Genomic DNA, 13,207 nt, shown 5'->3' on the forward strand with positions numbered 1-13,207 from the left:
AGTCGGGGGCCCTCCGTGGGGGCTCTGGGGCAAACCACCTGCACCCATGACTTCTTGTGCCCCTCTGTGGCTCAAGAGAGGGTGGAAGTTGGCTGCAAGGGTGAAGAAGGATCTCTGCCTCCCAGTGTCCCATTTCTTGAGCCTGGCATGCCCCACTGGATGGCTAAAGAAGGCTGAAGAATGACTGTTGGGGAGTTGGCCGGAGACCTGTGGTAGTTAAATGTAGGATCGTCTCAATCTTTTGGCCATATTGGAAGTTTCCCGGAAACTGTGGAAGTGCCCACAATCCAAGAAAGAAATTTAAAGTTTGGGGCGGGGGCGGGGAATAATGTGGATAGACCATAGGGTGTCAAGTCTAGCTAGACCAGTTCAGATTCTCCCATTCCTGAAAACAGATCCACCGTCATCTGTGGGCAGGAGAGCTTGATTTTCCTGTCAGCCTTTTTGATCCCTCCTGAGGCAGGTTGGGGGAACACTTGTGTCTCCAAGGTTGGTCTGCGCTGGAGAGGAAGAGAGAGAGTCTGAGGGGGAGGTTCACCTGGGCAGGATTGAGTGGCCCCCCCAAAGCAGGCTGGGTAAATTCCCATGACCCTCTTCCATGGGGGAGTGCTCCTGGGCAGAGTATGGTTCTAAATTCATGGGTTTCCCCAGACCACTGAGTAGGTACTGGTTTGTTCTTTGAGGTCATGGGGGCCCAGGATTGCTGTGGGGTCATGTGGAGGCCTCAGGGTTGCTGGTTAGCTTCTGTTTTACTGTTCATGACAAGCCCCTGTGACAAGCCCCTGGTGAAGCAGTTGTTTCCCCCAAGACTGCTCTCCGCCAAGCTGTCTGGTTCCAGAGCTGGGCTTTAGTGTATCTATAATATACTGGTCTCCCGCAACTTTGCGACACCCTGAAGGATGAGAATGGTGTCTTATTCTGCAGTAGTGCCTGGAATGAACTTGAGCTCTGTGAACAATTGGAGAGAGTTTCCTCCTTCCTGGACTGTTGCCCTTTGACTTGGTTGGCATACCTTGCCTAACACAATGAGCCCATGCTTAGAGATGTCACCTCTCCGGATCTTTCCCTGTGAACCTGCCTTCCACTCACTCCACTCCAATAGCACCAGCTTCCTGGCTGTTCTTCAAATACACCAGCCTGTTCCAGATTCAACTTTTGGACTGGCTATGACTTCTGGAACATTCTTCCTAGACATTCATATGGTTAATTCCCATGCCCTCTTTCGGTCTTTCCTTATACCTCACCTTCTTAAAGACCGTGTTTTGTGGTGTTTGCCTCTTTCCATGGTGTAAATCCCCCTAAGTAGTTGATCTCATGTTACCAAAGTGATATGAACCCCGTAAACTTTTCTGAACTCTTAGAAGTGGGATTTCATAAGCGCATAGGGGTTGGCGCCAGCATGCTCCTATGTTCATGTTCTAGTTAAGTATCCCTGTGCCACCAGAGATGCTTGTGACACAGGTACACTGCATGGATAAACCAGTCTACAGAACCAAGGCTTTCCTTATGATGGATTTAACCAGGCTTTTGTTGATGGGATTGGTTTGTTCCTGGGGAAGGGACAGCATCTTCTTCTTCAAAGCATGGGCAAATACCAGCTTTGTTGGCGTTATCATTATGAAACACTGCTGGAGACCAGGGTGAATTATCAAGCATGCCAAGTAATAACTTGGAAATCATACACAATGCTTTATCTGAACAGAAAACTCTCTACTTCTGCTTGGTGGGCCAGTGTCTGCCCTCAGAAACCAAGTCACTAACGCATCTGAGTACTGGTGCGTTTCTAATCCTTGTATCCTACACATCACATACTCTAGGTCTGTGCATTTCTTGACTATTCAGTTGTTACCCATTCTTCAGTTTTCATAATTTCTTAAAGTATTTTGTTTTCATGTGGTACCCTCTCTCCACTGACATACACACACCCACCTACTCAGATATGCACTCACAACCTTCTTTCCATCCCTTGCCATTCCAGAAATTAAAAAAGGAAGCCTAGCATTTACTGATCACCTACTATGCATAAAGTCTTTTGCTGGGATCGTCCCATATCTCCTCATTTAATCCTCCCTTCAATCATGAAAAGAGGCTGTAATCTTCTCCACTTTCAAATGTGAAAAATAGAATCTGAGATAAGTAAAGACATTTTCTCAAAGTTCTACACTACAGGAACTAGAAATTAAACTCTTGCCTTTTACATTATTTAACCTCAAAGCACATTTTTTTTCCACTGTAAGAGCTTTTCTAATATTTAGAAAGAGATGAGGCTTGTCATACTTACTGCTCACCTTCTAATTCATGGGCACTGATTTTTTGAAATACTTCTTTCAAAAATTTAAGGGCAGGAATCTATCTTAGGCCCACCCAAGCAGTGGATTGTCAAATTGAAAAAGTAAAAAAAAAAAAAAAAAAAAAAACCTTTAAAAATTGATGTATTTTAATAGGTGGATAAGTGAAAATTATGTGTATTTGACTGTGTGAAATGTTAGCACTTAGGGATAAATTTTGGCTATGTGACTCTGTGGTATGAATATTATAAAATGTGCTGATATGGCTTTGGGGTTTAATACTACTTTTGCAGCCTAGTGCATCCTTCTGAGTGGGGCTGGGGTCCTCCCGGGGCTGGGGAAGACCCAGGCCCTCCTTGCTACAGGAGTCCCTGTCTCCTGGCCCTCACTCAGCTGGGAAATAGGATGCAGTCTTTTCCGACAACACATGTCCTAACCCTCCTCTCCTTCTCTCTTCTCCCCCTCCCCTTCTTCCATAGGTCTTTTCTCCGGAGTCCTGGGAGGTGGGTTATGGGCAGGCCTGCCCCTGGCTGGCACCATGTCGCCTGAGTCTGCTTGCGCCCTGCGCTGGGCCCGGCTCTGCCTGAGCACTCAGCTTCTCTCTGCTTCCCTTCCTGCGGCCCGCCACTGCTGAGGAGGTAGACCCTCAGGACTGCCCTAGGCCCGTTTCTACCTTTCGCCCAGCTCACGTTGCTGCCTGCTCCTCCTCCATCACGGCACCGCTGACCTCAGCCCTGTCCCCGGCCTCCCTGGCTGGGGCTTTCCGGGGTCCATTGGGAGGATCTCGTTGCTGAAGGCTTCCTCCTACACCGCGCCTTCTCCTCCTCAAATCAAGGCCTCCGGATCCACATGGATAGCTGAGATCTTGTCTTGGAGAAAGACACTCGTCCTCACCTTCCCCACCCAGTGCCATTCTCTCCTGCTGCCCTGTCTATTTTCCTGCCTCTTTACTGGATTTCTTGCTCGTGCCCATCTGGGACCGTCTGTCTTGTTCTCTTTCTTCCTGCTTCTCCCTCTTGATATTTGTGTGTGTGCCTCCTTCCTCCTGTGTGTTCTCTCTTCCCACTCTGTCTTGTCTGCCTCTCTCCCTTCCACCACCAAAGGGAGATCCTTCCCCGGTTCCTGGCCTGTGCTCCTTGGGGCTCTGTGCCCGCAGCCAGGATGAGCTTCACCCTCCACTCAGTTTTCTTCACCCTCAAGGCCAGCATCCTGCTGGGGTCCCTGCTGGGGCTCTGCTTGGGCCTGGAGTTCATGGGCCTCCCCAACCAGTGGGCCCGCTACCTCCGCTGGGACGCCAGCACGCGCAGTGATCTGAGCTTCCAGTTCAAGACCAACGTCTCCACGGGGCTGCTCCTCTACCTGGACGATGGTGGCGTCTGTGACTTCCTCTGCCTCTCCCTGGTGGATGGCCGCGTTCAGCTCCGCTTTAGCATGGACTGCGCTGAGACTGCCGTGCTGTCCAACAAGCAGGTGAACGACAGCAGCTGGCACTTCCTCATGGTGAGCCGCGACCGCCTGCGCACCGTGCTGGTGCTGGATGGCGAGGGCCAGTCTGGGGAGCTGCAGCCCCAGCGGCCGCACATGGATGTGGTCAGTGACTTGTTCCTTGGTGGAGTCCCCGCTGACATTCGGCCTTCTGCCCTGACCCTTGATGGAGTACAGGCCATGCCCAGCTTCAAGGGATTAATCATGGATCTCAAATATGGCAACTCGGAGCCTCGGCTTCTGGGGAGCCAGGGCGTCCAGATGGAAGCCGAGGGACCCTGTGGTGAGCGTCCCTGTGAAAATGGAGGGATCTGCTTCCTCCTGGACGGCCACCCCACCTGTGACTGTTCTACTACTGGCTATGGTGGCACGCTGTGCTCAGAAGGTAAGGTCCTCTCCCCTCTCCAATCTTGATAGAGACCCACCCACTGGATTGGGTGAGGGCCCAGGTGCATGGTAGAAGTGAGCTCTATGTTCAAGCACATCTTAAGCTGCCTGTTCAAAGAGAATTGGGCCCTGAGGAGGCAGAGGAAATCCTTTGCTTGCTCTCAATGGAAAAATCTATCAGATCTCAGCTGGAGGAGAATCCTGGCCACTCAACCAGAGGCTGTGTACTCAACTCAAAGGGCTACATGGAGAAGACTGAAGAGTCCTCTCCAGCTTGGCTCCTTCTGCTGCAGCATGGTTGAGCAGGGTCAACACCAAACAAGAAATTAGATAGAAATTGGCAAAGTGGCTGTCTCTGTCCTCATGCCCCTTTAAGACTTGGGTGCTTGGGGATAAATGGGAAATTCCCCATCACTTCCTCCTTAGGACCCCCAGCATAAGGAATGCCTGTGCAGAGGATGATCCACATTCCAAGAACAGTGCGGACAGGCACTGAGGTTGACTGGATCCTTGTTTAACTAAGCCCCGCAAGCTTCTCCAGCATAGTTTGGAGCACCCTTCAAGTTCAACTACCACTTCCCAGGGAGTAGGAGGTATGATGGTAGGCTGCACTTGCCTGATGCACTAAATTCTTTTGGGAATCAGATCTGAGAGAAGTGGCCCAGACTTTAATTTGACAAATGCTCAAAATGCAAATTCCTAGACTCACCACCCACTTAGATTTAGGTAAGAGGGACCATCAGGGTGACCAAGTGTGTGGAAACTGATCAGACAGATATATATCTGGGGAGACTAGGAGGTAAGAACTTGCCTTTCGCCTGTCCTTCCTGGGTTAAGCCTTGAATTCTTCTGGAGACGTTTTGTGTCGCCATCCGATGCTGGTCTCTTCATGGAGGTGGCAGCATGTTCTAGGCAGTGGTCCCCAACCTTGGTTGCACTTTAGGATCACCTGGGAGAATTTAAAAACATCCAGGCTCTACCTAGGCTTGCTTAGACTCCCAGGGGGGGTAGAAATCCAAGCATCTATAAACTTTTATATCTTCCCATGACTCTAGTATGCAATCAAGGGTAAGAACCAGCTGGTACAAGGTACAGGGAGGTTGGGGGTGTGGTCAGGTGAGTGACTTGCTCCTAATTTTCAAGATCTCTTCATTCAGGTAAGTCCCCTCTGCCCTGGGGTTTTTGATGAAGATTATGTTTACAAGGGTTTCTTAAACATTTCGGAAACAGCCCAAATCCTAAAGCAAGTTATGATTGACATGAATTTTAGCTACCAGTAGCTATTTAAAAATATTTTAAAAAAATCAAAGTTTCTTCTGCAGGTGGTACATGCTGGATACTAGGACACGTGGAGGTTTTCTTGGAAGTTGCGTTTGGAGGTCATGCCTGGGTTGTTGCTGGAATGTGCCCTAAGCTCACTTTTTTTTTTTCCTGTACTATGGGGGTTGGGCATCATATCTCCCTTTCTAAGAGTGGGCTGTCCAAGAGGAAGATGCCAGACAGATACATTGTCCTTCTAGGGCTTCTGTTCAACTTACTGAACCCATCAGGGTAAAGGTGGGCAAGAGGTGCAGAGAGAACCCCAATCCACAAAAATAACTTGGGGAATGTGATCATTGAGATGCTTTTCACAAGCAGGTGCCTTCTGGAGCTGACCAGTGTTCCAGAGCTTCTTGTCTCTGCAAAAAGTTCTGCCTGCAGACGCTGACATGATCACTTGTTTTCTCATTTGCCCAAAGATCTGTTTTGTTCTCAGAATGTGCATTGGAAGCTGGCATTCTTCCTTTCTAGGGACCAGGGTGTTTGCAAGTGTGTTGTTAACTTGCTGATTATCCCTGATTGCATTTTTTGTGTGTGTGTGTTTAAAAAGAACTCATTTCCTCTGGGCAGGTTTGGATCAGCACTTTCCTGCAGAAAGAATCTCTATACTGTTGTATATGTATACAATTTGTCTTTTCTCTCTTATTTATTTTGTATGTGTGTGTTTTCCAGTCTCCAGTGGAATTTCTTCAGAAGAGATCATGTGCAGTAATTGTTAAATAGCTGAATTCAATATGTGTATTTTAATAATTGTTCTTTCTACAAGGTTCAGATCACATCTTGGCCATGGATTGATAACTCTATTTGTTGAAGGCAAACACACAACATTAATTATTTGTTCTCCTGATGCATACATGGAATAAATAAACTGTTTAACGGTAACATTTGGCCAGCCTGGAAGAGAACTGTGCAAAGGTTGAGGCAGGGATGGGTGGTGGGGGAAGAAACAGAATTTACTGTTGATAACTTGGAGCCTGATGATCCCAGTAATTGTCATAATAGTTAATCAGTCACAAAAACGCATCACAGCGATTAGAAAATGCCCACTGCCTCCACACATAGTTAATTTTTAGAGGAAGCAAAAAATTTCACCTGTAAAATATTAAGGGCAAAATCATAGAAGCTGCTCGGTGTCAAGAAGTTCTGCATAAAACAAGACAAATAGCCAAAGCAAATGCCTGCCCGTTTTCCCAAGGATAATGTGGTGAAGTGGGAAGTGAGATGGTAGCCATCCCTGTCCCCCTTAAATTGCACAAGGCAGAGAACTGAAACCAGAGGATGTATCCCCAGTGGTGAATCTTATGTATCAAGTACCTGATCATCCCAACTTGCGGTCTGGACCCTGCCATTTGATGGTGTGAGGGCTTGCACCTGGCATGGAAGATTTTTCAATGTCTTGGTGCTTTGGCAGTTCCAAGAACAGGGAGGGCTGAGAGGGTTCTTGCCCCATCACACGGACATGGTCAGGACCTGTTGGAGTCACCCTTTATGGTCCATTAGCTAGTGACATGCCTGGAATGTTGCTGTGGCCTGTCTGGCTCTCCATGCCTTGATGGCTCCAAAATGTCCCCATGATGCACCCCAGGAAGAGTGCACAGAGGGACCCATCTCCTGTAGTGCTTTGGGCTATGCTGATTCCCCATTGGGAAGACACAAGATATTGCTGTGGGAGATCTGGGCCCAGGGTAAGAGCTAAAGGATGCAGTATGTTCCCTTTCATTAGGTGTGCAGTGGGCACACCTATTAGTCCTGGCCACCCACTGAATTCTGCACAGCTTCCTTGGGAAATCTTCATTCCAAGGCTCCCACTCCAATTAATAGTAACACTGAACATTATGGCACATGATGGATAGACGGAGAAGAGGTCCCAGATTTTTACCTGACAAACAAAATACTTCAGTGTGCAACCAGTAGGGATCTTGGAGGACAGAAGTGTAGAAAAGTCAAAATGATTTCTAAAAATATGCATAACTGGTTTGGAATATAGTCAATCAACAGCACAGCATGTTCACATGGCTTTTTGTTTAGCTTATTCCTGTCATGGTAGCCTCCAGGCTGGAGAAGGGGTAGCCTCAGCTCCTTCAGGGAACAACCTCTTCATGGGAAAGGGTTTGCCATTAACTTGAATTGAGTTTGAATTCGATTATTTTTTTAAAACATTCTTCGTTATGAATGTGCATGTATTGAATTTCTCAACACCCTTATGGTTGTGAAGCATTGATTCACTGCCAAGGTATATAAATTTCAGTACCAGTTTCCCTGAAGAGTCCATTTAACACAGAGTCAGGCTGTTGCAGGGAGAGAGTAGAGCCAGGGAACAATGGAGAAGTCTCCAGGAGTCCATCTCCGCTCCTGATCCTCATGACACGGGCCTACCTGTGTCACATAGCATTTGTATGACCGCAGTTTGGGATAAATTTAGTGAAGTGTCCTATTCCACTGGCAAAGACAAAGTGGGTTCCGTGTCTGTTGCCTTCTCCTCCTGACTTGGGTAGCTGCCCAGACCAGAAGCTGCTTGTCTTGAGTCTCAGCCATTGTTTTCAGTTGTCAGGATCCTGTGGTGAGGTACAGTGGAGGGTGGTGTCCATAGGGACCAGAGCCTTTTACCAGGGCACCATGGTGAGATACCCACTAGTGGCCATCCCCCATCCCTCTTGCTACCTGAAGCTGACATCCTACTGAGGTTGTTTGATGTCTTCATGCCTCTGTGTGGCCTTCAGAATGAACATAAGTTACTTTTCTTTTTTTGAGAATGGAGTGACTCTTCCCCTCTATCTCTCAAAGCCAGAATGAGGATGGGATGGCATGTACCCAGCAGAGACTGCTTACCCCTGAGCATTTGCTGAGGTCCAGAGACATCAGACACGTAGTTGAGTTACCAGTGATGGCCCCAGTTGGGGGCACTTGAGTAAAAACAGCCATGTCCCCTCCTTTCTCCCCATTGCACACCCTGCTGACATCGTCACATGGCATTGTTCCTAATCTGTGTCAGCTGTGAATGGCCTTGGATGGATGGGGACCACAGGGGAGTGGTGAGTAATCAGAGGGGAAAGGAGAATTCCTTTCTGAATGCCTCTCCCTGGGATGGAGCAGGTAGCACAGAGGCAAGGTCTTAAAACGTACACAAAGGAGGGACCTGCTCCCTGCCTAGCCTAGCATTCAGACTCTAGATGGGATCAGCCCCGGCTCTCCACCAGCCCAGCCAGCCAGCAGGGGCTGTCGCTAAACGGAGCCTGAATAGGGGTCTGATTGCTCCTTTTTCCTCCTCCCCTCCTGATTACCAAGTGAGATTTCCTGGGTATGCTGTATGCTAAATGCTGAACAGCCGCCTGCCACTTGCTCCAATTATCCCTCTTTTAACTGCTGAGGGAAGAACAATTTTTCTAATCTCCCCCCTCCTATAACATCTCTGCCTTCTTTAAAGAAATAGGACCCTTCTTCCTTGTTCTCCCTTCAGTGGGGCGAACGCAGCCTCTTCCACGACGACGGCACACCAGCTGTGAGCTGCAAAGGGGGTGGGCAGTGGGTACCGCTCTGGTCCAGATTCAGGAAGGTGGAGGGTCAGGCAGGCTTTTTGCCAGGAGCCTTGGAGTGGGGGGTGAACTCGCATTTGCATTTGGTAATGAGCTACCCCGGACCCAGCACTGGGGGCTAATTATTTTCAAGGCCCCTATCTCCCTTTGCAGGCTGCCCTGGAAAGATGGTTTCCAGTTCCTGGGGCAGCTGCCCATCAGCTGAGTCCTCTCCCTCCTTCACAAGGCAGAAGAATTGGGCCATGAGCTGTGCTGGGGGGTGGGACTAGCCTGCCCTTCCTCACACCTCCTATGCCCTGTACTCAGTGGCTCTACAGTGGATTATAGCAGAGAGACTCTAGAAATGAGCCGGAGTGAGAGAGGCTTTGGGACAGGGCTCTGAAGGCTGTGTCCTTCCTTGGACAAAGTAGTAATGATGTCACTGTCACCGTTACCATTATTGACTACCACCAGGTGCCTAACATCGTAGTGCAGGCTTGTGTTTTGACTCATCTTGTCCTCACAAGACTCTCATGAGGTCAGTATCATGAACTAGCCCCATTTTGCAGATGAAGAAACTGAGGAGCAGAGAAATTTGGAACTTGTACTAAGTTTAACATAGTGGCCCAGAGTATGGCTGCTGGTAGGAAAATAATGTGTCCACCTCACCGATTACATGTCTTTGAAGCAGGTTTTTGAAGCTTTGGTATCTTCATTCATGATAATGATAATAATAATGGCAGCAGCTAATAATCAGCATTTGCTCAATACTAACTGCTTTGCATTTATTAGCTTTGTAACCCTTAACCACTCTGGACACACTATTACTTTATAGATAAGGAAATGCAGGGACCAGAGGTGAAATAACTTGTCTAAGATCATACAGTTATGAAGAGGCAAAGTTGGGAGTTCTATCTGGGCAGTCTGTCTTGAGAGTCTACATTCTTTTTTTTTTTTAATATTTTTTTGGTTGTAGATAGACACAATACCTTTATTTTATTCATTTATTTTTATATGGTGCTGGGGATCAAACCATGTGCCTCAGTCATGCTAGGCAAGCGCTCTACCCCTGAGCCACAACCCCGGCCTGAGAGTCTACATTCTTAACCACTATGTTATCTGGCCTCTCTGTAAAGTAGGGGTCATAAGAAATTTGACCTGGAGCGAGATGAAACGAATAAAGTGAGGGCGTAGTCTCTGGGAAAGAGCAGGTTCTCACTCTGGGCTCTTGGTCTCAGGTAAGAATGGACTGTTTGGTTTCACAGAAGATTTGCTGCTTCCCTTTGAGCTACCCTATCACACCTTTTTCTTTTAGCCCAGTTTGAAAGGTGCAGAAGAAAAAGGAGGTGTATCTCAGGAGGGTATAAAAGCCACGTTGCTGCTGTTTTTCTCCTGCCCAAGAGCGTGAGGTAGCTGACAATGGTTGTGACAGGCTGTACTCACAGCTCTTCACCCTGCAGACATAGTGCCTGGTCCCCGCATGGCAGGTACGGCAGGCTTTACCACCCCACTGGATGGGTGAGGTGACAGATCCGATCCAAAAAATGCCGCTGCCCTGGTTGTGGTTACGGGGCACGAGGGCAAGCTTTGGTGCTGCGTGTTGGGCAGGCATCTCTGGGACTCTAAAGCTCAGACCCCCAACATGGCAATCTACTGCTGCTTTTTGTTCCCTTCATTAACACAAATGGCCCTGTGTCTCTCCATCCTGAAATGGAGCATTGCCTCCCTGGATGTGGATGATAAGCGAAATGTCAAACCTCTGGTGCAGGAGGTTATCAGCTGGCCAGTCTCAGGAGACTTGCTCCTCCTGGTCAGAGTGAGAGAGGATGTTGAGAGGAAATGAAAATGAATGAGTACTCCATTCCCACCCTCAAGACCCTGGTTTGCAGTGAAGTGACGGGGGACTGGACCCAGGGGCCCGGGGGCAGTCGGAGCCCAGCTACAGTGCACTGAGCATCGCTGGATGGGAGGGGCTCTTCAGACTTACCTTTGGTTTCCCAGGTACCAGAAGATGCCCAGCATCTCACTCAGGGTTGGTAGTAAAAGATGGACTCCCAAATGGGTCCGCTAGGCTTTCTCTGGCTCTCTTGCTACTTTCTCTTCAGACCTAACAAAACCAAATCTTCGTTCCCTGTTTTTTTTCTTCTTTTTTCCTTCGTGTGTGCGAGGATGAGCTGATAACAGAGGTGGATTCACCCTGAAACGAACCCTTTTGTGGATTCTCACTGGCACTGGCCCTTTCCAAGGCCCTGTACCTAATTATGCATTTGTGATATGATGTTTCTTAAGGACCCCCCCGCCCCCACCCTGTGGATCCACCTCTGTCTTCACACATTGCTTTCTGGTGACAGCAATGATGATCCGGGTGTAGATGTGATTCCCTCCACCCATGACCCTTCATCACAGACACAATTGCCATGACTTTAACCCTCAGAGGTGCAAGAGTCGTGGCTAGGGAGTGTGGGATTATGGGGAGCACATAGGAAGTTCACTTTGGAAGATGTGGTGGGAGGGAGGAGTCACAGAAAATATCCAGTGGGGAAAGGCAGAAACGTTGGGAAACATTTGCTGAAGATTTAGAGGAATGAATTGGTATTTAAACAGAGAAATACCTCCGCTCATCACCCTGAGGTTTCCCATCAGAAGTGGCCATGTTTGGTTTGCTTGACCCATGGTGGCTGGGAGTTGCTGTGGGTGACAGGCTGTGGCCGGCAGGGGAGAAGGACAAGCACAGCTTTCTAGGCCTCTCTGTGTGATCTCTTTGGGAAGTAACATCACTGGTGGGTTGTCATGACTGTTGTCCAGAAATGGGTATCTTCCGGTGACCTATTTAAAAGCCATATGCCCCCCCCTTTAAATGTGTCATTGTCTATATTTGCTCTCAGACCTTGATCGCTGTTCACAATGTTCCTAAACAATGTATTTTCCAAAGTTGTCTTTTCTCATAAATCCAAGAACCAGTAGTTTTAAAGACATATTGACCCCAGAGTCATCCTGCTGGACTACCCAGCTGCCCTCTGCGACAGGCCTTGATTTGCATCCAGTCCTAGGAATGGTGAATGCTTTCTACTTTCTTGGGGACAAACCCTGCAGTGTGTTAGGTATATGGGAGCCTAAATGGGGTGGAGGTAGAGAAAGATGGGGACATGAACTGTAGACCATGGAGAGCTGCTGGGTCTCTGAGTTGTGAATACCTTTAGGATCCTTTTGGTTTGAAAGGTTCTTATTTAAGTATGGTATCTTTGTAGCTATGGAAATGTTTCTGGGAGTTTTTCCTTCAAGTTTTTTCCGATAAGATGCTCCTCATCCCCTCCTCTCCTGACATTTTTGCCTCTCGCCTACCTCCACTGGTGCATTATGCACAGTCCTTAACCTCTCCTGCAGGTCTGATTGGAAATGTGTTGCCTACAGCCCCTGAAGAAGAGCAGAGGAGTGCAGTGAGTGAGTGTTCAGCTTATTTATTTAGTAAGTTGCTGTCGAATAAAAAATGAGGACCTTTGCTTGTGAGGAGAGAGAAGATGGAAAGCAAAGCCAAAATCACTCATTTGTGAACCAAAACAGTGGGAAAAAGCCTGGGCAGACTGAGAGGTCAACAAACACTCATGGCTTCTGCTTTCCATCTCATTTTGTTTGATTTCTCCCCTCTCCTGATGGAGCCCTGTTTCTTGCATGGTTAGTCATGGAGGTCGAAGGGACCAGGGAGGAGGAGGCTTGTGGGGCATTGGGCCTCTGACCCATGAGATCCCTGGGAGATGGACCCTTCCACAGCCTATTTACTCCACCTGGGTCAGGAAAGGCAGGCTGGAGTTTAGGCAGAGGTAATGGCACGTAGCATGGGGTTCTGTGAGTTTCTGCTTAGTTTTAGAGAGACATGCTGGAATTTGAAGGGACTCTGGGCTGCAGAAGTCATCTGTGAGGGATGAAGCACAGATCCTGTGACCTTCATAGAGGATGCTAACAGATTTGTATAGCCTTCTAGCTGTGGCTTTGCCCTGTGCATGGCTCTGAAAACCAAGGTACCTTGTCGAGAATCATAGGACAAGTTTAGGAAGGATTTTAAAGGTCATTAGCTCTAACTACTTGTTTCTTATTCACTTTTCTTCTGTGTAAGACCACCCTCCCACCTCCTATCCCCCGCCCCACACACACATACAAAAAAAAAAAAAATCCCAGACAACTGGGTGGTTGTCCAGCGACTTGGTGCTTTTCAAGGCA

At 48.2% G+C, this 13,207-nt stretch overlaps 1 protein-coding gene across 37 annotated transcripts in view; it reads left to right on the top strand.

Moving 5' to 3' along the window:
* Nrxn3 (neurexin 3) overlaps nucleotides 1–13,207 on the top strand; it is a 1,549,271-nt gene that overhangs the window by 62,596 nt on the left and 1,473,468 nt on the right. For all 37 annotated transcript variants that reach the window (XR_013439170.1, XR_013439171.1, XM_078050614.1 and 34 more), the window contains exon 2: nucleotides 2,768–4,158. Coding sequence is in view for 35 of the 37 variants with exons in the window: in XM_078050614.1 (XP_077906740.1) it covers nucleotides 3,450–4,158 (709 nt within the window). In the remaining 2 variants the exon portion in view is untranslated. The remainder of the gene's footprint in view (nucleotides 1–2,767; nucleotides 4,159–13,207) is intronic.

The sequence above is a fragment of the Ictidomys tridecemlineatus genome, chromosome 5, assembly GCF_052094955.1.
Source record: "Ictidomys tridecemlineatus isolate mIctTri1 chromosome 5, mIctTri1.hap1, whole genome shotgun sequence".
In the NCBI taxonomy this organism is placed as follows: Eukaryota; Metazoa; Chordata; class Mammalia; order Rodentia; family Sciuridae; genus Ictidomys; species Ictidomys tridecemlineatus.